This window comes from Zeus faber, assembly GCF_960531495.2.
Source record: "Zeus faber genome assembly, chromosome: 1".
Lineage (NCBI taxonomy): Eukaryota > Metazoa > Chordata > Actinopteri > Zeiformes > Zeidae > Zeus > Zeus faber.
The window spans coordinates 40,482,577-40,510,391 of NC_137193.1; the positions used below are offsets into that span (position 1 = coordinate 40,482,577).

The following is a 27,815-nucleotide window of genomic DNA, read 5'->3' on the forward strand; positions in this document are numbered from 1 at the left end:
GTGGTCCCCCGATGCAACACAGTGTGTGAGGATAACCGGAGCGGGTCCGCTCTGGTTATCCTCACAAAAACTAGGGATATCAAAGCCGGTTCCCTGTGTTGTTGCTTGTTTCCGTAGCCATACTTACACTCAAACTGTAGGGTTCAGCCTCTGGGGGACGAATGATCCCCGATGAATTCCCATACTCCGCGAGTGTGCAAAGCCATTTTTTCCTACGTTTAGACTGTAAGCTCCTCACGGAACAATAGAAAGTTTTCTTTTCTTTTTCGACCTGCATTTCTTCCAGCCATGCAAAAAGATGGTGTTGGAGTGGAAGTGGAAGTGGTCCAGGCCAGCTAGGCTCTTCCTTAAGCCAGATAGACAACCACCTAGGGCGTCATCCCGAGGTGGGGTGCGGAAAGGCAGCAATCGGGGCGCATTTTGTGCACTCGTCTCCCTCTCTGATGGCACAGACGATGCGCGCACCAGCATTGGGGTGCCCGCGAGTGCTGCACCAGAACTGTGTGTTTTTATTTAATTGTAGGTCTCCTCACGGAACGAAACATGTGGCTATGGAACGGAATGCATAATGAGACACTTTCTCCGTGACTCTCTCCCCGATCAGCACCTCTCCATGCGTTATGCAAAGAAAATAATCTGCAGGTGCAGCACGTGACTTTGTTGATATAAGATTCTCGACTGTGCATGTGAGAGGTGGATCAATTCAGTGTGAAACACTGCCTCTGGTGGTCAGTAAGAATGAAATGGAGCCCCCAATGTCTGGCTCGATTCAATATCATTAAGACTTGTTAAGCTCTCCTTTTGGCCCGTGTCATCTGATCAGTGCAAACACATGCACGGCACAGTCGAACGAGGCGCCAGTGTTGCAACCGGTAACAAGCTGGTGCCGTGAAAACAAGAGGTTTAAGTCAGATTAGGACCGTCTCACCAGCGGCTTAAACCCAAGCAAGTTAATTAAAGCCTGACTCCAACCCTAACAAACCTATGTTTGGACAGGATGTTTGTACATAAAAGTCAGGAAAATTCGAGACGGGTGCAGGGCAGATACCCTGAACGTCACCCATATATTGAAATATGGAATATCGCTCTAACTGTATCCGGAGCCATAAATGGCATCATTCTTTTAGCTAATACGTGCATAGATCAAACCGGTGGCATTTTCAACTATTCTGATTGAAAGTGAAAGTTATTCTGTCATTGTTTGTTGAGTGTTTTGAGTGTGTGTGTGAGTTTTGAGTGTATGTGTGAGACCTACTTGCCGTCCACGGCGTCGGTCAGTGTGGTGTGCACACCCATCGAGGCCAGCGTGTCCAACATCCTGGTCCTTCTGTCCAGGCGACGCTTTAGGTTGATCAGGAAGATCTGGTCATTCAAAGACAAATATTAAATAATAAATGAATAAATAATTCCTGGAATTGTTAAATGATTCTAATATTTTGGTTTGAAAAAATAGCTAGAAAACAAAATCTCGGTCGGTTTTGAGCCCTCTTATGCGTTCTGGGGTTAAAGAAAACACAGGGGAGAGGGAGGGAGGGTGTCTGGACTGGGTGACAGCAGCAAAGGAAGGAAACTGGGATGGGGAAAGGAAAGGGGGCTTGGCCAAAACACAGTCAATACATGGAGAGATAAAAACATAGGAACGTCAGATTTTTCTGGTAACTTCCAGCCTCCTCTCTCACCTCGTCAAAGCCCATGTTCTCCAGGGGCGACGGCGGGGAGTACAGGTACTCAGAGGGCTGCACGTCATGATCGACTGTGGACAGAAAACTAAAGGTTACCTGAAGCTATGGCAACATTCTAAAGGCTTAATGTATTTTAACAAGGAAAAAACACCTCTCATGTTTTTACCCCAGTTGTTGGAGGGCACCACAGGTACGACCATGGATAGGTTTTTTTTTTCAATGTTTTATTTTTTATGAATTCATTTAGGCTGAAAGTGACATAAGTTAGGGGGCTTAATGTGCCAATATTACACATAAACATTTCAAAATTGTACCAGAAACTCAAGGTCATGGCATACAAGAGATTGGGAAATATTTGTTATTGTATCAACACCTAATGTCACCCAATGACCTGAATTCATTTTTATTCTGTGAGGTTAATGTGCTGGCAAAATCTGGATTTTTTTTTCCAATTAATTTCTATCCAGATCTTTCCTACACTTTAAAGAAAGACAGACAAAATAATGAATGAAAGAGTGCCTGTGTGTGTGTGTGTGTGTGTGTGTGTGTGTGTGTGTGTGTGTGTGTGTGTGTGTGTGTGTGTGTGTGTGTGTGTGTGTGTGTGTGTGTGTGGACTTACTCATTGCCTCGGTGATGGTGTGTATGAAGCTCTCCCTCTCATCGTCGACGCTCTGCTGAGCTTTGAGAGGAACCGGCAGGAAACCATAGTGTTCCCTGTTACACACGTACATCTGCACATCTAGACATACATATTTGTATAAACATATAGGCAAAATACACAAACACAATAAAATACAACATGTCCGTGCAATTGATAGGTAAGCATTTAAGCACATTGGACCCCAAAGCAACATAAACAGCACAAAGTTCCACACAGACATTTTGTAGAAAATTTTAACATAATAAGATGTTCTACCAAAATTTCTTTAAAGCATTATTGTCTTCCACAACGCCTTATGTGTGATGGATGACGCATGGTCCAACATTTTACTGTTGAGGGGTTCAATTTTTGTTGTGGAAACAACTGATCCTCTCCTCCCACTGCTCTCCTTTACCTCTCACACCTGTACTGTGTCAAAGTTATAATAAATAACCAGGACATGCATGGTACTCTAATGTAATAAATTAAGATTACTGGCCATGGCTCTGCCCCAGACTAACTTTTCCCACGAGTAGGAGCACCAGCACAAAATTGAGGAGCACCAGTTAGATCGACATGCAACGCAACACATTCATGTTTTCTTCCATCTTAATTGTACATCTGATAACTGCTTTGGTAATAAATAATCAAAATACAGAAATAACAATGTGCTGTTTTATATTAAAGGAAAATTCACACAGTGAACTTCAAATCGTGCAACTTCTTTAACAGAAAAAAATAATAATTTAAAAAAATGTTTTAGATCTGGGTTATTTTAGAGATTTTTTTTATGAATTAAACCCATTTCTCCATAATAACTTTTCACATGTTAACAAATAGCTGACAGTTTGTCTGAACCAGACATTATCGATAGTGAAAACTATCTGCTGCTGTTTGGCTAGAGTCACAACAGAGAGGAAAACGGCGACATGTCACACAGAGGAATACAGAGGATTTCAGCTCTACAATGAAATAAAATTTCACCCATTTTAAATATATTAAAAAACAAATCAATATCAATGTTGATATTGTGAACACTGCGAGAGCCTCAGCTCTCCATCGCTCTCTATCTCACTCAGCCACACCAACCATTCTCGCTCCCTCCTAGTGTTTCACATGATGATGATTAAAGAAAAACAAAAAACAGTCGGCATATTTGCAAGTCGTGCTGGTGCTCCTAGTCATAAAGTTTTGTAGTACTGTCTCTGACAATAGTCGCAGTCTGGAGCCCTGCTGGGTCTGGTACGCTCTAAAAAACCTCATCTGCATTTTGGTTAACTCTCATCTGGTGAATTCCTACACTGTCATTAATCCAACTGTCTTCCCGTTATACTCCCATCGTCATGAATACACTTTGTTCTCATCACACTGACAACAGGATAGAATACAATATATCTTCCACCAGAGTGGAAAATTGTCTTCGGCACACCAAACATAGGGAACACTATAAAGACAGACAAGCAAAACAATGGTTCTTCTTCATAAAGTATTTTGTTGTTCATAGAATTCTCCCCACTATATCGTGCATTTTTTGATGTGGGCAATGTGTCGAAGGGAACACACACACACACACACACACACACATACACACATACACACATACACACACACACACACACACACACACACACACACACACACACACACACACACACACACACACACACACACACACACACACCATCTATTATCTCAAGCCTCAGCCCCATTTGCCTCAATCTGGCATTTATGTGAGACTATAAAACAGAGCCTGAGTGCATTGATGCAGATTGGTAGAAACTGTATCTTTGGAGCAGCAGTCTAAAGCATGAAATGCACAAAATCCCCCAAGTTCTTAATTAATATTAGGAAATTGGACTGACTTTAGCCCCTTTACCACATGGAATCTGTAACATTGTTGGATAAAAAATATCCAGCAAAGGCAGTCGGTATTCATTCACACATTGGCCTCCTTTACGGAAAAGTTCAATATGATGTCTGTTCCCACATGATGACTGATCCGGATACATTACGTCATGCCTGCGTGAGAAGTGTCTAATATCACGCGAGACTAGGCAACAGAATTGGTTTTATGACCAGTGTTTCGCTCCCCGTCTCCCCGCCCCCCTAACCCAAAGTTATTAAATCAGGGTGATCATTTTCAACCTGTCCTACACTATCTGCCTCCGGAGAAGGAATGTTCTCCACCCCTTCTACCTCTCCCTGACCGCTCGCTCCTTCTCCGCTGCACTTTGCTTGTCCACTGGCAGCAGTGCACCCATACAGCTTTCAGCGCCATATATTCCCCCTTTCTTTTCTTCTGCCACAAAACCATGAATAATGTGAAATCGTTGACAAGTCAAGCTTGTGTGCCTTGAAGAGCTTTGGTCAAGGGCATTGGCAGAGCTGTCTAACCCAAACATGCATGATTTTGGGGTGGAGGAAACCAGAGCACCCGGAGAAAACCAACATGGACATGAGGATAACATGCAAACTACACACAGAAAGGTTCAGGTCATGTTTGAACCCAGACGCTTCTGGCTGTGAGGTAAGACTGAAGCGTCTGGTCCTGACCTGCTTGCCGTGCCGAGAAGGCGAACACCATGATGTCATCGAAGGCCCAGCTGTAGTCGGGGTGCGGGGGGTAGAAGGCCAGGTCTCTGCTGGCATCCCGCCGCAGGTCCAGCAGGAAGGTGCTGTGCACCATGGGAACTGGGAAGCAGCCCAGACGCTTCCACTCCCTGATGGGCTGGTAGTCCGGGGTGCGCTTGTAGTAGCCCTAAAAGAGACGGGGTTGGAAAAATAAGAATCACTTCATTGATCCACATGGGGAAATTTGTCCTCTGCATTTTACCCATCGTAATTATTTTAGAAGTGAATAGCCAGAGGAAACCCACATGAACATGAGAACACGCAAACTCCACACAGAAAGTTCTAGAGAATTATCTGAATGAAAGATGGATGAACAAATAAAAACACGATTGAAAAGAAGAGAAGAATCTCACCTGTGGGGTGATGCCACACCAGAAGTTAGAGTAGAGCGAGCGGGACTCCAACATTGGCGCCACCAGAGTCAGATTCTCCGCCATCAGCAGGTTCAACGCATCAGGGTTGGTCAACAGGTTGTCACTATCTGCAAACTGGAGACCACAAGCGAACTTAAAACTTTTATCAACAAATACAATAACACATCAAATCCTCACCCCCTGTTTGTGTCACTCAGCAGTATGCGGGTCCCAGGGTAGTCACCTTCAAATTCAATGGCTTTGGCTCTCGTTGTGTGTTGTGACTGCAGAAGTTCATTCATTCCGCCCTGGTTAGAGTGTAATTCTATGATCAGGTGGTGTTTGCTGCTGTGGGTGGGTTTACTACAGTGCAACTGATGGCGTTTCATGCTGAAGTACAGCTGCATGATTGTGGCTAAAATGATAATCAGGATTATTTGTCAAAATTATTAATCCATTTTGGCGAACAGATTTATTTTATGGCACTTTGTAAATCAACAGGAAGGTGCCTTCACTATAATAATGTATATAATAAAGCTATAAATAGATAAAGTAAGGTATGTGGTTTAACTGACTTCAAATGTAGAGGATAGATTATAAAATAAATTGTGTCAATTTTTGTTGTAATTGTAACAACTCTGAGACATCTAGAAGGGAACGAAAAAACACGAAAAGAATGGAAAACATTTTACACAATTAATACATTCTATGTATTATGTATAAATATGTTCCATGTATTATGTATTTGTTTATGTTTATTGTTGCCAGTAATTATAAATCAGGAAGAGTGTATACATTGATATCACTGGAATGTCTATAAATTCTGACACTGTTTTCTTTATTTTGTAGTTTTTACTCTGGTGTGTGTAAATTGTAAAGTGTGTACACCAATCTGCTACATTATTAAAACCACCACTAATATCATGTGGGTTCCCCTCATGCCGCCAAAACAGCTCTGACCTGTCAAGGCATGAACTCCACAAGACCCCTGAAGGTGTCCTGTGGTATCTGTCATCAAGACGTTAGCAGCAGATCCTGCCAGCAAGTCCTGTAATACCATTTTCACACCAAAATGAGTGGCTTTACCCAGGTTTCTTTAACCTGCGTAAACCTGCGAAAAACAGGCGATTGACACCTTTCTCATTGCGAGGAAAAAAAAAAAAAGTATCTTGAGCTGTTTGAAAGAATCGGACCATTCATGAACGACCCAACACTACAGTAGAAGCGGCATGGAGCACCAGCCGGTGCACGCACTGGTGCTTTGGCGGTGGGGAGAGAGACCAGCTGGGGCCGATGCTGGAGCTCCTGGCAGGGAGGGTGGGGGATCTCCGCTGTGCTCCCCACGGTGCGATCCCCATACTCAAATTATTTCCTGGTCCCCCATGCAGAAAAAAAGTAAAAAGAAATAACTTCTGATTTTGGATTTTAAATGGGATATGTAATGATTGAATGATACACAGATATTCCTATATATTTCCGCCAACATCCAAAATTAGCGGGTCGACCCCGGTGTCGTGTTCACATCAGAGCCGATCGCTGGTGGAGCCGATTAAAACCTGTGTCTATTGCAGGGTCATTTGACCCGGGACTGAGACCAAGGGTTTTTCCTTTCCCACTAATGACAAATGCTGGATGTTAGCGGGTGTTACCGTTTTTTGGTGCAGTGGGAAAGGGTATAAGTTGCCACCAGGCTTGTTGTCCCAGCACATCCCACAGAAGCTTGATCATATTGAGATCTGGGGAATTTGGAGGCCAAGTCAACACCTGAAACTCTGTCATGTGCCTAAAACCATTCCTGAACAACGTGTGTCCAGTGTGGCAGGGCCCATTATCCTGCTGAAAGAGGCCACTGCTATCAGGGAATACCGTTGCCATGAAGAGGTGTACTTGGTCTGCAACAATGTTTATGTAGGTGGTACGTGTCAAAGTAACATCCACATGAAAGCCAGGACCCAAGGTTTCCCAACAGAACATTTCCCAGAGCATCACACTGTTTCAGTCTGCTTGCCTTCTTCCCAAATTGCATCTGGCATAAAACATCTTCCTTGGTGCCATCTCTTCCCTAGGTAAACGATGCACACGCACCCGTCCATCAACATGATAAAGCAGAAAACAAGATTCAAGATCAGGACGTGATGCACTGTGTGTTCTGACACCTTTCTATCATAGCCAGCATTAACTTTTTCACGAATTTGTGCTACAGAAGCGGACACTAACCCTAGCCCTAACCTCTTCTGTGGGATTGGACTAGACAGGTTAGACTTCGCTTCCCACGTGCGTCAATGACCTTGGGCGCCCATGACCCTGTTGCCGGTTCACCAGTTGTCCTCGCTTGGACCACTTTTGGTAGGTACAAACAACTGCATATAGGGAACACCCCACAAGACCTGCTGTTTTGGAGATGCTCTGACACAGTCGTCTAGTCATCACGGGCCTTGGCCCTTGTCAAAGTCACTCCAGAACCTTACACTTGCCCATTTTTTCCTCTTCCAACACATCAACTTCAAGAACTGGCTGTTCACTTGCTGCCTAATACATCCCACCCCTTAACAGGTGCCATTGGAACAAGATATATATATATATATATATATATATATATATATATATATATATATATATATATATATATATATATATATATATATATATATATATATATATATATATATATAAATGTATATTTATGACATTTAATAGGCTGCGCTTTGTTTAATCTAACTGTCTTCCCGTAATATTTAAACTAGATTCTTTTCAATCATGAATAAAGTTTAATAGTAATAAAATAAAGTCACTTTGTAACTTTGTATGGTTAAGAGTTTGTATCTTATATTTTTTTAGCTAATGTCCAATTGCTACTATATCTGTGTGTCACTACACTGTAGTGCTATCACTCATATCTGTGTACTCCGTCAACTTGCGCGTGCGCGCAGTGCGTGCTGCCATCTTGGTGAGGACCCCATTGTTGACCAATCACTAGACTCTAGTGCTATCATGTGACCTGTGTGCACCATAATTTGCCCATGTGCGTGCATTGCGGCAATGATAAAAAAATATATATACAGTTTTTACTCAATTATTCCGCAATAATGAACCGATCTGGATCAAACTTGGACTACGGCATGTGTACATTGGATCCTCAGACTCTGGATGTCAGTTTTTCATTAACAAAAGCATCAGGGGTCCAGCCAAATTTAAGTGCACAATTCCGACCTTACCAGTATGTAATCAGCCCAGCGCTCCCTGGCCGCCTTCAGTGCAGCCTGCCTCAGCTTCATCACATGGTTAAACCTGGAGGGAGGCCAGTGTTTGGGACCCCACTCGTCTGTGTAGGACCTGGGAGAGTGGCAGAGCGAGAGTTAATGCTGTGCGCTTGGAAGGAAGAAAATCTGAGCCTTTCATCATCGCTCTGAAAGTTTTTAATTGTAATGCACGTAATATGACAAAGAGAACATTTCAAATCAATATCACAAAGAGAGAAACAGTTTGTTGGAAGGAATTCCTAAAGAATTCTTCTTGATGCCAGTGCAAATCCTTTTCTTGGGGAAACGGAAAGGAAGGTTTTATTCCAGCAAGTCTGAATGATATGTGGGTTTGATAGGAAAACCCTTTTTTAAGTCCACAGAAACAGATGAGCTTTGTGTCGCGGTTTCTAGATCCACTGTGTTTACTGCGAGACCGCTAGAATCACAAGGAGAAGAGGAAGCCAAACGACTTTTTGCTTCCTTGAGTTCTGACGGATGCAAATTTTTGGGGGGGGACGCAAATTTAAATATAACAGCGCTTTCAATGCGAGCGCGTGTGAAAACTCAATATCAAATTTTCCGAAGTGCCAAGCTAAACCCTTGCCCTCACCTGGGCTCCTCCATGGGCCTCCACTCCACGTAGTGGTAGATGTTCTGGGCCTTCTTCAGCCAGCCTCTCAGCATGGCCGTGGTGTTGTCCATGTTGTGGTCCGTCGCTGCCCTGAAATGGCGGCCAGACAAAGCAGGTGTCAGCAAGACGGTGTGGCACGCCCCGATGCTCTGATCGAGTGGTCTAGCCGTTAAAATGGCTGGGTGAAAACATCATTTTCGGTACACCTGGGTGGACATCTCCTGCTTGTGAGGCAGGGTGTTAACTGCAAACGAAGGAAGCATTCAATGCCGTTGTCAGTATACACAATGGAAAAGGTTGTTACGACGACACAGCGAAGATAAGACCATAGAGAGAAAGTAGAAAGAGTGAAGAAGAGGGCAGACCAACTATGTGATATTTGGATTGCAGACAAGGGGGACACCTGCAAACTGTTAGTGAACTAGTGAACACTCTGTTCTGGGAACACACATGTAAAAACAAATTTGTACAATCTGCATTGGACCACCTCTGCACATCAGCAAATACTCTTTAACTCGTGCTTTGCTTATTCATGTCAATCCTTTTTTTGGCACCGGCCACCTTGTATCAATGACAAGGCTGTTCTTATTTAGATTAGAGATATATGGACGATATCGATTTCAAATTGGCACATGAAAAGTGCCAACTAACCTAACCCCCACCCAAAAAAGTGAGTCGGTTTCATCGTGATTATTGCTCCCCAGGGAGCACTGCACCAGTGCAGTAATTAGATTCCAAAACTCATTCCAAACCTAATGGAGCCATTAGAACGGAGACAACTGAGCTGGTTAGTGTCTAATGTTTCCTTATTATAATTACTGTTTATTTAAAAACGGCAATAAAGGGCTGACAAAGCACCGCTGTCATCTCATAAAACTCTGCTTCACGTTCGACCATTTAATGTCAGTGAAATAATGGATTAGATGCGACAGAACGCCAAGAGAGAAACGGTTTCAACCAGCGAGCTGTACCGTAGTTTTGGATTTCCCCTTCGAATGCGACGGGGAAGAGGAAACGAAGGACGAGAGACAGGGAGACGGGATTGTTTCCGCTTAAAAGGAGGACAAACTCAGCGTCGGAATCTAGAACCTGTTCTTCTCTTGTCGTTAGACTAGACAGCCCCAGACTTGCAGCGGTCCCATTACATCCTCCACTGAAGCACGAGGAGACACGAGCCAGGAAGCGACGGCACTTAGTGGAAGACACGGGCAATACACGGAGGAAGTACTTAATTTATTTTTCCCTTAAGGAGGGTACAGCAAGCTCAATGTTAACCAGGAAGGCGTTTCGATAGCTAAAGACCGGCGGCCACCTCCTCTGCTGTCTGGGTGTTGCTCCAGTAACTTCATCAAATTGAGGCCATTTGAGTCAATTACCTCAATAAAACTGATGATTGTGCACAGGAAACTTCATTAACTGATTGATATTATCATATAACCACAAATAAATGCAGAATTTTAAGCAATAGATGTCCTCTAACATTAATTTCGCTGCTAATAAACAAACTATTGTTGGAGCAAATACGTTGTAGAGCTGATATTTATAGTAGGAATATTACATCCAGTATGTGTTTAATGACTTATTTCGTGTCTATCTTGTTTTTAGTTCCCAAAGGAAATTGTCCTTACGCTTGTATCACCAAGTTTTCAGTCATCCAAGCCCCCGATACATGCCGACTGACCCACATAGTGCACAAACACACAGGATTTTGGGCGGAACATGGTGTGCAGCCTGGAGCTCAACCTGCTTTCATCCTTCCTGAGATCCAACGGCCAATCGACTCAGAGGAATCTCCCACCTTCTGTGTCTTAATCAGTTTCCAAAGTTACACGCTCTATTTCGTGTGGATGCACATCCACGTAAACATTAACACACATACACGGGCATACCCAGACACACCTCAGTGCTATCACACACACACACACACACACACTGTACACACTGGTTATGTAAGTGTGTGCAGAGGTGGAGCAGCTGCGTCTTGTTTGTCACTACTGTGGTTTCTACTCGCTGCCTCGCTGTTTCTTCAGCGTGATTTCCACATCAGTCGCCAGACCTGAGTCAGAGAGGACCCTGTGTGAGTGTGTGTGTTACAGCGACGATGGAAAAGCATCAAAACATCATCACACAGTTGGCTATCACTACCCTTGCACATCACAAGCGTCGCTTCTCTCTCTCTCTCTCTCTCTCTCTCTCTCTCAATTTCAATTCATTAACATGGGAAACACATGCTTACACTGCCAAAGCAAATTGAACAAAAAAAAAAATGTATAAGAAAAATTAAAAAGAATAACCTAATAACCTAAAATTAAAATGGAAAAATGCAAATGTAGCTTAAAAAAATACTGTACATACATACATACAGATGAATATATCGTACAATAAAAATATAAACTTTCCACCAAGAGTTTTCCACTACCTGCTGTAATATTCCCTTCTGTACTCTTTCCAAAATCACACCAACCGGAGATCACACACACTCTCACACACACACACACACACACACACACACACACACACACACACACACACACACACACACACACACACACACACACACACACACACACACACACACACACACACACACACACACACGAACATTAACAACAAAACACATCAACAATAAAGGATAAAACATATCCAGATATTTTCAGTTTTACACAACAAACCGATGTGAGACAGACAGTTAAACAGTGAGAGAGGTAGACAGACAGACAGTGAGACACACAGAGAGTGACAGACAGGCAGGCAGAGAGACAGACAGACAGTGAATGAGACCGACAGATAGAGAGACAGCACCAAAGCAGCTGGAGAACGAGTCCAGGCCTGAAGGAGACACAGGTTAATAACAGTCATGACAGTTTTTGTGATTGTGATAGTGTGTGTGTGTGTGTGTGTGTGTGTGTGTGTGTGTGTGTGTGCGTGCGTGTGCAGACACAAACGTTCCTCACACACACGTGCCTGCAACTGATGGCGTGAAAAGTGTACCTGTCCCAGGAAAGGATGTTTTACAGCCTCATGAGTTATGTGCAACATGAGTGTCTTCCAACCGAACTGTGTGTGTGTGTGTGTGTGTGTGTGTGTGTGTGTGTGTGTGTGTGTGTGTATGTGTGTGCGTGCGTGTGCATGCGTGTGCATGCGTGTGCGTGTGTGTGCACGCGAGCGCGCAGTAGGAAGCCGGGGCCTGATGAGTGGTGTTTGGTTTTATAATGCAGACTGAACACCTGATTGGCTGCTAATGAATGGATGTGCACACATTTACACGCTCCTTTAAGCACTCGACTCCTCGTCTCTGGAGGAAATCAATGTGTCGCTACACGCTACAGGAGGCTGCAGGCGGGGATCTGAGAGCCAACGCTTCACCTTTAAAATTCTCAAAACTATTATCAGTTAATACGCCCAAGGTTGGCCGAAACACTCAAAAGATATACTCTAATATAAGAAAATCAGAATCAGTTTATTAGGCCAAGTACATTTCCGTATACAAGGAATTAGTCTTGGTCAGGCTTTGGCATGGTCCAAGTGGCAGCGTGGTTGCTGTGGGTTATAATGAATATATATAAATGTAATTGGGATATTTCTGTACAGATAAATAAACATGTATACAACAATATGGACATGGCTAACAACGCATGAGTTGGTCAAAGTTAGAGTACCTTAAACAGATATTAAGTTCTCTGAAAAAAAAGTAAATGCAGTATAAATCAAAAAGCAGTGAGTGTTATTCATATCATGTTTATTACAACATCAGTGTAATGGTCACTTCTTTGTTCAGGATTCTGGAAAGCTGCTCAGTGGCTTTAAATAAAAGGCAAAGAGCAGCAGGTGAATTGAGGAAAACGTCTAATGTGATACAGGATGGGGAAGGAAATACTATCAGACAGACAAATTATCAATATGACATTTTGATAAAGCGATTCAGAAATTAGACCATAGGATTTCAATTAATGTTGGATCTTATTGCATTTTGCCAGGTTTCTCTAATTTGATTTTTTTCCTGCGGCGGACCAGCTGCTTGGGTTTGGAAAGACTCTATTCTTCAAGTCTCAAGTGTGTGAGGAATTCTATTCAGCCATCAAGTCATTAGGTGAATTCCTCAGTGAGCTTGTTAAATCCCTGGCAAAGCAACAGATGAGCAGGAAGGGTTTGATTTACATAGATAATCCCACTAAAACACTAATGATCTTTTCACATCTGGCCACAAATTCTGAGGGAACATGGCACTATCTCATTAAGCATCTTTTTTTTCTTTTTTTCTTCTTTCTCTCAAACAAATCTCTTTTGGCAAAGGATGAAAAATGAAAGACTGATGTTTATAAACAAAAACATAGAAAAAAAAGTTATCTTCTGACCTCTTTGACATCATCCTTCTTGAGAATGGCCAAAAGCGACAAAGACAAAATAATGCTGGAAATAAACTTATTTTTATCTGCAAAGGACTTGTACTTTTTGCTTTCCAACATGAATAAACATATATTTGCCCATGAATAGAAAATCCTAAAATATAGTGAAAGGTGAAAGTAGAAAGAAGATGGAGTTGAAGCGTATTCAAGCATACAGTGCTAGATTCTGGTTTCTAAACAGTATATGAAAAATATATATACAGTAGCTCAGCCAACAACCCTGAATAATGGTTCTTACTGGTTCAACCCCCCCTATACCCATCCAGCCCTGAAGCCCTGCTCCCAACCCTGAGTACACAGTGTGATTTTCCATTACGGAGGAAATATCTCACCGTGCGCTGTGATGACTGGAAATGTGCACCTTTGGGACGTACAGTACACATCAAGGCTGCACGGTGCATTGGCTGTGCGGAGTCAGAGGGATTACAGGTCATTTAGCCTGGTATCTCTCATTGGAAAGCCCTTCAAGAATGCAATCTGTGTTTTTGTGGCAGGGGCAAAGTTTAATGATTCTCTGTGGGCCTTCTCCAGATGCCTGCTCGGCCCAGGCCCACGCAGGCAGGACAAAACAGGCCGGAGGAGGTTTGACCCTGCATCTCCTCAGTGACTCCTGAGGCCGTCACGGTCTCTATCAGAAATGTGAAAATGCTCTGCCCTCCACCCCCCACTCCTCCACTCCTCCAACATTGATTCCGCTCTTTCTTCAGCGAAGTACATATCCGCTCGGTCTTTGCAATTTCCTTCCCCTGAACAGGATAAGCCAGTGAAGCACTGCGGCAATGGAGTAGGAACAGCATGGAAGTCCGACTTTGGAGCGGAGTCAAAGAATCATCGCACTTTCAAACACTCTCCAGGAAATTACAAATACATAGAATGTCGATTTGACCAAGCTGTAACCAACATTCAAAAGGGTCCATATGCCAACACTAGAACTTTACGATATGGAAAAAGTACACAATGTGCTATGAGCCATAGACATAGTAAAAGGTCTGGTTTCTCCATTATTGGGAGTCCACCAATGGTGATTGGCATCGGAATCTCTTAAATTGACCCAATCACTTGGATTGACTCCCAATGATGCAATTTAGAGTCTTCAATCAGACCAAAGTGCATGTGTTTGAAGGTGGAAGGTGAATCCTGGGAACCGAGATTTTAGGCCAGGTCCCTGGAGGTAGGACTCCCTACTGCGTCGATATGCAATTTAGAGTCTTCAATCAGACCAAAGTGCATGTGTTTGAAGGTGGAAGGTGAATCCTGGAAACCTAGATTTTAGGCCAGGTCCCTGGAGGTAGGACTCCCTACTGCGTCGATATAGCACTACATTCCAAACAGCATTCTTATGTGCTTATTAGCTGGGCTGCAAAAGTAGACCCTAAAATGATTTGGCTTTGTATATAGAAATGGTATAATATATAGAAAATAGAATCATATGTATTTCACGTGAACAATCTGCACCCCCAACCCCCCCTAACTATTTTCGGCATCAATGGAATCTTTCATTTATCGCAAAACTGCTCTAACACATACTGGACATACTGGAGCTTAAACAGGCACTTTTAGTCTTCTTTATGACATCATAGAGACGTAAACTTAGTATTGAGAACAGCATATAGAGGATAGTGCAGTCTTTTGCAATGTGCAGTATACTGTGCAGTTTCATATTACGATGGATTTAAAAACAAACATTAAATTGGCAGAATGCCCTTTGAGATTGATATACAGTATAATGCAGTTGCTCAGTTCTATAAATGTGCAATGCTTAACACCTGCTGCAGTCTAGGCTCTCTGTAGTTAACATGAGTGCAGTTCTATCCCCGCCTCCCCCAACGTCTCCTCACCTACCGGTCATAGCTCCAATTAGGTCCTCTGATTCCACTTTAGAAGTTTACAGTAAGTCTGAGCCTCATTATCCTGCAGCCTGAAGGGCTGAGCTGAGGCTCTGTCTTTATGATGAGCATCTGGACCGCAGCTGTCTCCCCAGACCTCACCTACACTCCTCCACTCCCTGATCCCCTCCTCTGTCCTTCCCTTCCTGCACGACCACAGCGTCCTCTCACTCGCAGGCGTCCCCCCAACAACCCTCTCTTTCATCAGTTACTTTCCTCTCAAAAAATCTTGCATCCTACTGTGAATCAGTGTAGCAGTGGCACCCATTGTAGACAGCAGTTTTACCAATACTACAGCTAATAATGGTGGTTTAGGCTCATTTCTAGTATTAGTTAAGGACACCATAGTGTTTTTAGTTAACTCCGACTAGACAATCGGTGCTGGATCAGTTTCTGATGTGTCACTTTATTTTCAGAGCACATCACTTTTGACCACAACTTTGGGGAGGAGGGAAATGTAGATGTAGCCATTGAAACAAGACTAAGAAGAAGACAAAGAATTAATTAGAAGAATTTATTACATATGGCGAGAATGCATCCTCTGGATTTAACCTCCAACTATTAGGAGGACTGGGCAGTCATGTTCCAGCGCCCAGGGACCCACCCCGGTTCTATTAGTGTCTGCATTTGAAAAGGTGTGGCGAAACCGAAAATATCATGGAGACTTGTGTTGGCCTGTCTGTGAGCATGGTTTAGACAAGAAACAGGAAGCGGACGGGGCTGGTCCTAAAACCAGAGGGCTTGGTTCTCCCTCCGGACACAGCTAAAAGAAGGGATTAAAAGTAATGCTTTGTTGGCGTGTTTTTCAAGGGGTGGAATTGATTTGTGGGATGGGTTGAATTAAACACAGCAATTAAAATCATCTATGATCCGCGTCGTCACCAGTTTTTTCTGGTCAGGGACACTGGAGACTGGGGGCTGGGGGCGATCTAAGCCAATCCAAGACCCCCTGAATGGATCTCCAAGCCATTGCAAGGTCACACCATTCACATCCAGAACCGACCTCCATTTTCGCTGGAGGTGGTAGAAAAATGAAGCACTCAGAGGAACCCCAAGCTAACACAGATCATGCAAACTCGACGCAGACAGATAGCCGAGTAGGAGTTGGGATTCAAACCCTTCCCTGGAGCTGCGAGGGAACAGTGCTACCCACTGCCCAATGAAAATCAATATAAAGTTCATATTATAGAGGATTACCCAGTATGAAAAATGTTATAAAGCAGGTTAAATGGGGCATCAATATGACTGAAAGACATTTCCAATTTTCTTTGCAATAGCTGAGAAGAGAAACACTGTCTTGGTGGCATGACATCTGTATCTGCCTCACCTACACTAATTATCCAGCCAATGACCCCCCCCCCCCCACGCCCCCAACCCCCCACTGGTCACTCCCACCCACTGTGGGTTGGGCAGTCCAGAGAAGTGTGCTGAAGGAGATCTACTGTTGGCTGACATCTGGTCTCCGGAAGTGGCCTGTGAGGTAAAAACTAATAGGCTACAGAACCTTGGTAGAAGAGAATACAGCGTCAGCTGACTGAGTGTTCAAGAAACGATCTAATGTCGCAGCCCATAATGACTGGCTACCTTCTGCAATTATGAAGCTTGAATGGTCCTTTCACTACTTGGCATCAGAAGGCCTTGACTGCGAACTGCACTAGTGTGTGTGTGTGTGTGTGTGTGTGTGTGTGTGTGTGTGTGTGTGTGTGTGTGTGTGTGTGTGTGTGTGTGTGTGTGTGTGTGTGTGTGTGTGTGTGTGTGTGTGTGTGTCTGATTATGCTTGTGAGGTTTAGAAGTACAGCAGGAATAAGAGGAGAGAGAGAGTGAAGTGGAGAGAAAGAGAGATTGTCCAGTGATTTGTATTAAGCAACGTCTGTATTGTCCAAATTGTGACACTTTGGTTGCCTCCCACCATACCGAGAGAGAGAGAGAGAGAGAGAGAGAGAGAGAGAGAGAGAGAGAGAGAGAGAGAGAGAGAGAGAGAGAGGAGGGGTTGGTAGTGGTACACGTCCGCCTGACTGAAATTCCTCATGGCTCTTATAGTCAACATGAGCTGAGCAGCACAAGGTCGCGGGGCTCAATGTCTACCAGGCTAGCAGTCTGGTCTATGTAACAACAATTACACTATCTACTAATCTATCCATTTATCTACCAATCGATCAATCTTTCTTTTTAGCAATGTTTTGTCATCGTGCAAAAAAGTAAATTATGCCAGCTGTGGTCAAGTAACTTTTTCCAAATACCAAGAACTTTGCAAAACAAGTTTCCTTAAGATCACCCATTGGTGTAATTCGTTATTTGGTCCAAATACATGAAAAACCCAGAGATGAGTAACAAAAAAAATGACATTTCAATGTGTTGTTTTTTTTTGTTTTTGTTTTTTAATCATACTCCCTCCCTCTTGAAGACACAAGTAGCAACCCGGTCCATGTAAATACAAGCTCAGCCATGCAGGCCAGAAGTCAGTCTGACAGCAGCTCCTCCTTTAAAACACGGTGGCTGCCAGTCTGCGTACGAACGACGACTGGAGAGACAGAAACACCGCCAGCAAGAGGAAAGTGAGCAAGAGAATGGCGAGTGGGGAGACAGGAAGGAGGTCGGGGAAGAATTCAGACAGAGGTGCTGTCTGTTTCAGCTGTTGAGCCATGAAGTGATGACACACTAAAAACGGATGGAGAGAGTGGCAGGTGGGACTAAAATTATATTTCCTGTGTAAAAAAAACACCAATTTGACTTTAAGCTGAATACTCTGTTTACAAAGCGGTTTGGGGCTCTAGGCAGTGTAAGAGACGGCTGTGGACAAAAGAGAAGAGTGAGGGATGAAGCGCTAGAGCTGAACCACAGCTGTTTGCAAGATGTATTTTTTAACAATGTATAGCGATGAGGTAATACTATTACACACACACACACACACACACACACACACACACACACACACACACACACACACACACACACACACACACACACACACACACACACACACACACACACACACACACACACACACACACACACACACACACACACACACACACACACACACACACACATTTACATTTAGTCATTTAGCAGACGCTTTTATCCAAAGCGACTTACAAGGGAGAATAACATTCAAGCTACATTGCGACAGAGATTAGTGTAACAACAACATTCGTGTAACAATAAATACTGCTAGGTAGTGCTAAGTAATTGTAGATTAGGACAGGAGGTACTCACTGAAGAGCTGGGTCTTCAAGTGCTTCTTAAAGACGGAGAGGGAGGTCCCTGCTCTGGTCGTTTTTGGCAGCTCGTTCCACCAACGTGGAACTACAAATGAGAATAGCCTGGATTGCCGTGGCTGTATGGCCGGCAGAGCCAGGCGACGCTCATTTGACGAGCGCAGCATCCGGGGGGCAACATGTGCTCTTACAAGAGCATTTAAGTAGGTGGGAGCATTCCCAGCAATCACTCTGTAGTCCAGCATAAGAGACTTGAACTTGATGCGGGCGGCTACAGGTAACCAGTGGAGCTCGATGAGCAGCGGAGTGACATGTGCCCTCTTTGGCTGGTTGAGCACCAGTCGCGCTGCCGCATTCTGTATCATCTGTAGTGGCTTCACCGCACAGGCCGGCAAGCCTGTTAAGAGAGTGTTGCAGTAGTCGAGACGGGACACCACACCACACACACACACACACACCACACACACCACACACACCACACACACCACACACACCACACACACCACACACACCACACACACCACACACACCACACACACACACACACACACACACACACACACACACACACACACACACACACACACACACACACACACACAAAGGTGACGTGAATAACATTGAGCATCTTGTTACAGTGGCACCTGTCAAGGGGTGGGGTATATCAGGCAGCAAGTGAACAATCAGTTCTTGAAGTTGATGTGTTGGAAGGAGAAAAAAATGGGCCACCTTAAGGATCTGAGCGACTTTGACGACGGTCAAATTATGATAGTTAGACGACTGGGTCAGAGCATCTCCAAAACAGCAGGTGTTGTGGGGTGTTCCCGGTATGCAGTGGTTAGTACCTACCGAAAGTGGTCCAGGGAAGGACAACCGGTGAACCGGCGACAGGGTCATGGGCGCCCAAGGCTCATTGATGCGGGTGGGGAGCAAACTGTAACCCTTCTGGTCCGATCCCACAGAAGAGCTGCTGTAGCACAAATTGCTGAAAAGGGTTAATACTTGCTATGTTAGAAAGGTTTCATAACACACAGTGCATCACAGCTTGCTGTGTATGGCGCTGCGTAGCCTTAGACTGGTCAGAGTGCCCATGCTGACCCCTGTCCACCACCGAAAGCACCTACAATGGGCACGTGAGCGTCAGAACTGGACCGTGGAGCAATGGAGGAAGCTGGCCTGGTCTGATGAATCACGTTTTCTTTTACATCATGTTGATGGCCGGTTGCGTGTGCATCGTTTACCTGGGGAAGAGATGGCACCAGGACGCACTATGGGAAGAAGGCAAGCCGGCGGAGGCAGTTTGATGCTCTGGGAAATGTTCTGCTGAGAAACCTTGGGTCCTGGAATTCATGTGGATGTTACTTTGTTGCAGACCAAGTGCACCCCTTCATGGCAACGGTATTCCCTGGTAGCAGTGGCCTCTTTCAGCAGGACAATGGGCCCTGCCGCACTGCAAAATTTGTTCAGGAGTGGTTTCAGAAACATGACAAAGAGTTCAAGGTGTTCACTTGCACTCCGATTTCCCCTGATCTCAATCCAATGTTTGTGGGATGTGCTGAAACAACAAGCCAGATCCATGGGGGCCCCACCTCACAACTTACAGGACTTAAGGGATCTGCTGCTAACGTCTTGGTGCCAGATACCGCAGGACACTTTCAGAGGTCTTGTGGAGTTCATGCCTTGACAGGACAGAGCTGTTTTGGTGACTTGAGGTGGACCTACCAAATATTAGGCAGGCGGTTTTTAATGTTGTGGCTGATTGGTGTATATAAAGATATATATACACGTTTAATGTATGGTAATTTGTCGATTTGTCACGGCTTACTGTATTTCTTGCAGGGAAGCTGAGCCAGTGGCAAGCATTTGGCACATTTGCACATACAGTATATGTTGGCTCATATAAATGCATTGAAAGAGTATTGCTATTGTTTCTGTTGTTGCTGCTGTTTCTGTTGTTGCTGCTGTTATTGCTGCTGTTGTTGTTGCTGCTGTTGTTTCTGTTGTTGCTGCTGCTGTTGTTGCTGCTGCTGCTGTTGTTGTTGTTTCTGTTGCTGCTGTTGTTGCTGATGTTGCTGTTACTGTTGTTGTAGTTGTTTTTGTTGTTGATTTTTGTTGTTTTTGTTGTTGCTGCTGTTGTTGTTTATGTTGTTGCTACTGCCGTTGTTGCTTCTGTTGCTACTACTGTTGCTGCTGCTATTTTGTTGCTACTGCTGTTACTGCTGTTGTTGTAGTTGTTTTTGTTGTTGTTTTTGTTGTTTGGTTGTTGTTGCTGCTGCTGTTGTTGTAGTTGTTTTTGTTGTTTTGTTGTTGTTGCTGCTGTTGTTGCTGCTGCTGTTGTTGCTGTTGTTGTTGTTTCAGGGGCATTCTTTTGAAATGACAAGCTGACAACAATGTTCTTTCTTTGATTGTATTTCCTCGTAAAGTGCTTTGTGTTGCCCTGGTATGAAATGCGCTTTATAAATAAAGTGTGACGACTTGATTATGGATACTGATACATTTCTTACGCAAACAGAAATTAAATACATGCATTCAAGAATGATCGATACTGGGCTATAGCACCTCTATTAACACTGGATCCCTCTCGTTCTCTCTCTTTTCCATTCAATATCTGAAGTATTTTCCCGCACCAAGAATCTCATTCCTTTTGCAGATGTGAGAGTTCCTGATGCCAGGCTGTTTGAGCACTGGCGAGCTATACTGTCTTGTTGCCAGCCTCTGACAATACGGTTGGCCTGAAGTGGACTGGAACACATCGACCATGTGCTGTATACAAGAGCAATTTACGATCAGAGCCAAGGTTGCGAGTGATCACTTCCAACCTTGGGAGGGGGAGGGAAAGGGGGGGTGGCATAGTTATCCGGTAATTGCTGGTTTTGGACAGGGGAAATCTGTTTAAGTTGGACATATTGAAATCTCTACAGTCAAAATGTCCAGTGAAAATAATTCCCTCTATGCACAATTTTATGGATTATCTGGAGGATTAGCTGGATTATCGCAATATTTTTTCCTCTATGTTGAAATAAAATGCAAAATAATTCTGCAGATCTCTTTATTCTAGTAGTCACCTCTAACCAATCACGTTAGTCAACATAGAAATAAGACCCACACCCTCCCTCATGGACAGGTTGCACTTGTTAACACACACACACACACACACACACACACACACACACACACACACACACACACACACACACACACACACACACACACACACACACACACACACACACACACACACACACACACACACACACACACACACACACACACACACACACACACACACACACACACACACACACACACACAGCAGTGACAGACCTCTGAGGAGAAGCAGAAAGATGATGTAATGTGACAACAAGGACACATACATCCATAGTTTGGGGTTTTTATGGATATTTAAGTTCTGACCAAAAAGCAGACGGTAAATATTCATTGTGTAAAATATGTCGACAAGATGTGCAACACCACAAACCTTTATCATTTAGACCCACTTACTATATTTATTTTGTTTTTGATTTGATCAATAATGTAATTGTGTAAAATGTTAATTAAACCAACTACTTGTTACTTATAGATCAAGAACGGACATTATTTGTTTTCAAATCGTAATATGCATAACAGTTATTTATTTATTTTTAAAATGGCGTTAACTGACAGGACCTATTTTATTGTGAAGATTCAATAAAAAATATTATTAATCGACATGCCTTCATGATTTCATTCTTTATATAGCCTGCCTATCAATTGTTTTTAAGCTCAATAGATACAGATAATATTTGACCAGAATCTCTCCCATTTGTCAGGGACATTAATAACTTCCAGGACATTCTGACCGGCACCAATCTTTTCTAACGGAAACTCTGTAGTGGGAGTGAGAGAAAAGCTCCTGGACAAGACTGAGCATTTGGAAATTGAATCTTCTTTGTTTATTGGGGTTGATCATGGACAGAGACAGCAAACGCAGTGTAGCCAACAAACAAGAAATTAATAACAGAAGTTTTCCCATGCATACCTTCTTGCAGCAGAAGATACTGTAGAAGTAAGTGCATGGGCTGCTATTTGCATACGTTAGTCTGGAGTCCTAAGGAATCCTATTAGCAAATCCTCTGCATGCTCCAACACTAACCTTACAACAATTAACCTACAGATGCTTCCAAGTAGACACCTCACAGAAGGCCGCCAATCAACCTCCCAGTCCCCGTCTGTTTGGAACCCAAGAACTTTGTTCTTTGAGGCAACAGTGCAAACCACAGAGCCACCATGCCACCGGGCTCCCCTGTATTCCCTCACACCATCATGGTGCTACAGGGACAGTGCTGGCTAGGCTACTGCAATGCTGCCGTGCAAAGCTTTGGCTTCAAATTTTATGATCAGATTTGGAAAGTCAACACATGACCCACCCGATGGTGTTTCAGAGGTGTAGTCAAATATTCATATGAACGGATCATGAGTTGAGGGGAATGTAACTCTATCAACATTTCTCAAAAGTGAAGGTGTGATGAAGTGTTTCCATTCTGTGCTGCTTACATCATCAACCCCACGTTTGATTCACATCACAGATAACTGTCTCACCTCATTGCACCCAAATGTGTAAAACTGTGAGCAAATGTGCCCAAGGCGCTCCACTTTATTATGTACCGCATATCTGTTCAATGTCAGCCTGGGATTCTGAGGGGCTCTGTGACGTCTAGGGCTGGACGATAATGACAAAAATCAAATACAACAATACTGTGGATCCTGACTGTGGAAAACTTTTGTTTAAGTGGATCGTGAATGTGAGGTTGTGGATAATTGCGTCCCGTTAAATATGAGATGATTGGGAATGCAATGGGAAATAGGAGAGGCAGGGATGGAGCTCGGGACACACATCCCTATAGCATGTACAAGCAAGCAAACACCCGTGCACACACATAAAATAAGAAATACACACAAACGGTCAAACATGTTCGAAAGGACGCTTTCACAAATACTCACACAGTTAAAAACTGCAAGCCCACATTTGCAGATGTATACACACACAGTACAATCCTGGAGTCTGTTACTGTGCCAGAGCATTGAAGATAATTAAACACATTCATCAAACAGTGCCAGGACTGTGATCTAAGACGTATTTACACACACACACACACACACACACACACACACACACACACACACACACACACACACACACACACACACACACACACACACACACACACACACACACACACACACACACACACACACACACACACACACACACACACACACACACACACACACACACACACACACACACACACACCTGCGTGACAAAACCAGAGAGCGCCCCTTCGTGTGCTGGACCAAAATCTAGGTTGTGTAGTTCTTCAGATTCTGCAAAGCCTTCAGAGTGGAATGAAGCCTGAGGTGACACACCTGCGCCCCCAGGGACCTCAAGGCCGACTAACCTATGTCAGCTTTGAGGGAATCTGTGGGAGAGTGTCTTCCAGAAAGAGTGAAATGATAACTGTGTTCTTATGGACCTTCTCCTGCTTCCTCCATTGCACATGGATTCCAATGTGTGGCACCAGGAAGATGACAGATAGTGTCAAAGTCACCAAATAGACATCTAATAAAAATGACACAAAAAAATCTGCAATACACACGGACTGACAGCTTAGTCTAACACATGGACATGTCCTAATGATGGACAACTCCTGTAAATAAACAAGACACCAAGAAAGAAAGGAACGTGGTTTCTCAGGGATGGGCTGATGATGTCATAGCACATTTTCCGTTCTCTGTGATAGCGACAAATCAATGTGACTCCCAGCTCCACACCTGGGAAAACAGTTGGCAACAAGACGCCTGAAGCACAAGCTGAAGCATCCTGAGCCTGCGTTGTGCCTGAAATACGACTCGACACATGCTGCTCGTGAAACCCTGCAACGCCGATCCGAAGCAGGGTGCAAGTGACGACAACTCCCGTTGTCAGCGGGGAAGAGGAAGAGAAACCTTCCATCATTGTTGATGTCAAGATAAGACAACTAAGGAGCAGGACCCGAGACTAACTTTTAGAAGTGGTTGCCCAAGTTGGCAACCATGCATCAGCTGTTCATTGACTGAGGAAGACGGACAAAATGGTTGCCAAATCTTAATTATAACCAATATTTCATCATTCTCACTTGTTTTACCATTTTTGACAGAGTAAATCAATGCTTCTTCCCTAGTGGAAGTTTCTGAACATACAGGGAATATTGCGTTTTTTTGTTGGTTTTTTTTTTAAACATACGAAAAGTGGTTGACAATGGGACAAACAGACAATGCAAGATGCAATGTCAACCATCTTGAATGGTCTGTTTGCTTTTGCATTTGGTTGACAATGGCCCAAATCTGGCAACCAGGGGAATTGTTGGGCCCTCAACTAAACTAACCTAACAAACAAAGTAGGTATCTTTACACTCAGATATCAAAATATGCCTTGTGCTCCTCTTATTTGCGCAAACTTCCTCGTACAGATGAAACTCCAACAGATCAGAGATCTTTGAGTTGAGAAATTCTGTGCATGGCCGGTAGTTGCTTTAGTCACCTTTTGCCGGTAAAAAAACTAAACAATATACCAGTCGGAAAAAATGCATCCATCGGCCCATAGCTTGTCATTATTTTGTTCTGGCAAGGTAAGTATTGAAGAATGGGAGACACCTTTAAAGGACATGGAGGAATGTGGATTTCTCTGGGTAATTCACCGTCACCACCCATTCTGCCCCTCTGTCCCTGTCTCCAACTCCCTGCATTCTTTAACATCCTTGCGTGAGTCTTTCTCACCTCTCTTTACCCCACCCCCAAACCACCAAGGGCCACTAAGAACCAGGGGAGCCAATCATTACATGAGCCGATATGGCATTGACTCCTCTGTGTGAGTCACACTGGCTTCTTTGTTCTGTCACTGTTGTCCTCCCCTCACCCAGGTCTTATTCACACGCACGCACGCACGCACGCACGCACGCACGCACGCACGCACGCACGCACGCACGCACGCACGCACGCACACACACACAGGTCCAGAGGGAGAGCAAGCTGGAGTTGAAAGGTGAGCAGGGGTCCTGATGCTGTACAATAAACACATCCTGTGGCTACCGGTCTATCAGTTGGGAATGATCTGCATTCTTAGTGCTGGCTGGTCTGATGTAAGCAGCAAGGAATTACCCCCCCCCAAAAAAAAAGAAGCGAGTTTAACTTCTGAAATGTGTTCCAGCCTCTTGCCTGTGGGTGGAACCGCTGAGTGGAACATATTGTCCACAGGAACACACTCACATGGATGTAGAGGAGTGGTCCGGTTTAAAATCGACTTTGTCTGCATCACATCAATTCTGGGCCTCGGAATTTACATTCACAATAACCAAATGGTGTTTGAAAAGATATCAATATATAATTTAATATCTCCTCTTGCATTCACAAGTGTTAAAACAACCCAACTATGGTGTGAAATGTAAGGCCACGTATTGCTATCTTCATTGGTTCGGACTCCAAAGTTTTATGTATATATATATATAACATTTTTATACGATACGAAATATATAAGATAATCACCCGTTTTTTCCCCAAAACCTCCTGGCATATTCATAGAAGAGCATGAATTGAGGCTTCTGTAGATAGAAAAGATGAGACTTTGGGGTGAATGGTTATTGCAGTGAGGACAATGATTAGGACACAATAAGAAACTGGATGGAAAGGTGAGGAGAAGCCACATGATCACCACATGGAAGGAAACAACTTGCTTACAGCAGAGTGGATAACTATATTTTTTCAAGGAAAACTTCCTGTTTTGCAGCCCAGGGGTTTTCTTAGCCGTCACTGGTCGTTTAGCAAACCTGACGCTATGTCGGCAAAAAGCTGTTCTCTTAGTGCTCCTCTTAGCGGTCAAGATCTCCTCCCTCGCCTTGATGGTACCGTCTCAAAGCGATGATTTTAGGAATGTGTTGCAAGATCCATCATTTTTTCTGTTTACTCGGTTGTCTGCTCCGGGTGGAGCTCCTTGACGGCCCTTTGCCGTTTTCCGCTAATTTTGCCACTGCACAACATCACCCTCTCTAGCTTATTGTTCCAGATGTTGCTGAGGGAGCAACATGGGCTGTTATTATATATTTACTAGCAACACCATTAGGCTACTGTTTTCCAGCTTAATTGAGTTTATACCCTGAATGTACTCCCCCATCGTTACCTCAGACAAAAATGTGCCGATTCAATGGGTTAGGGTGAGCGTTTATGTGATTATTTTGAGGTTCAAAGCAGCTTCCCGTATTCACTGCAGCGGGAACTCAGAGCTCCTTCATAAGACAGAGTTCTGCTTAAATCATGGCTGGTAACCGTGGTAACTGGTAAACTGATTCTGAGATGGTTTATGACAATTTCAGCGGTTGATGAGTGCAAAGTGAAAATGCAAGTGTGCAGCGGAGGATGAATTACCGATCAAATGAAAAACTAAGTGCGCTACTAAAAGAGTTCCAGCCACAGAGGAAGTCTGTGTCTCTATAGATGCATTTCCCATGCCAGAAGATTAATGTCTCAGATTAATATCTCCAATTTATTTTAAACCTTTAATTAACTGTAATAGGCTCCTGAATAGAACCATCTTAAAATGTATGAGCATTATGTCAAAGGAATGACTTACATAGAATTCCAGTAAACGTTCGTAAATTAAGACGAGAATTGCTGAACACTCATAATACATAACACAAGATGAGAAATCACTAGTGTGTTGACATTTTAATAACCGTTAACAGTTTTTCTAAAACTATATGGGCATTGAAGCTAGATGAATGTCTAAAAGGGGAGGAAATATAGACAATACTCTCTGCAAGACAAAAGGCCAAAAGACGTTAATGGAGAGTGAACATTGGCTTATTTAATTGACATATTGCTTATTTTCTTGCTTGCATTCCCGATTGCCTATTGGTGGGTTGTATATGATTGCATATGTCTTGTCTTGTGCTTGTCCATTCTTGCATACTGAAGAAAGACTTCTTACCCGAAATGTTCATGCAAAATTAATTATTAATGAAATCCTCAATGGGAGTGCTGTCCTGGACTTTGTTGATTCTGTCAGATCCGGCGCTCGGCTTGATCCTAAAGAGTTGCGAGTCGCTTTCCTTTTCC

At 43.7% G+C, this 27,815-nt stretch overlaps 1 protein-coding gene across 1 annotated transcript in view; it reads right to left on the reverse strand.

Moving 5' to 3' along the window:
- colgalt2b (collagen beta(1-O)galactosyltransferase 2b) overlaps positions 1-27,815 on the reverse strand; it is a 39,006-nt gene that overhangs the window by 8,286 nt on the left and 2,905 nt on the right. Inside the window, exons 2-8 of the mRNA XM_080004077.1 lie at positions 9,159-9,269; positions 8,522-8,639; positions 5,307-5,441; positions 4,876-5,080; positions 2,302-2,421; positions 1,680-1,753; positions 1,256-1,362 (exon numbers count right to left, since the gene is read on the reverse strand). Of these exons, the coding sequence (XP_079860203.1) occupies positions 1,256-1,362; positions 1,680-1,753; positions 2,302-2,421; positions 4,876-5,080; positions 5,307-5,441; positions 8,522-8,639; positions 9,159-9,269 (870 nt within the window). The remainder of the gene's footprint in view (positions 1-1,255; positions 1,363-1,679; positions 1,754-2,301; positions 2,422-4,875; positions 5,081-5,306; positions 5,442-8,521; positions 8,640-9,158; positions 9,270-27,815) is intronic.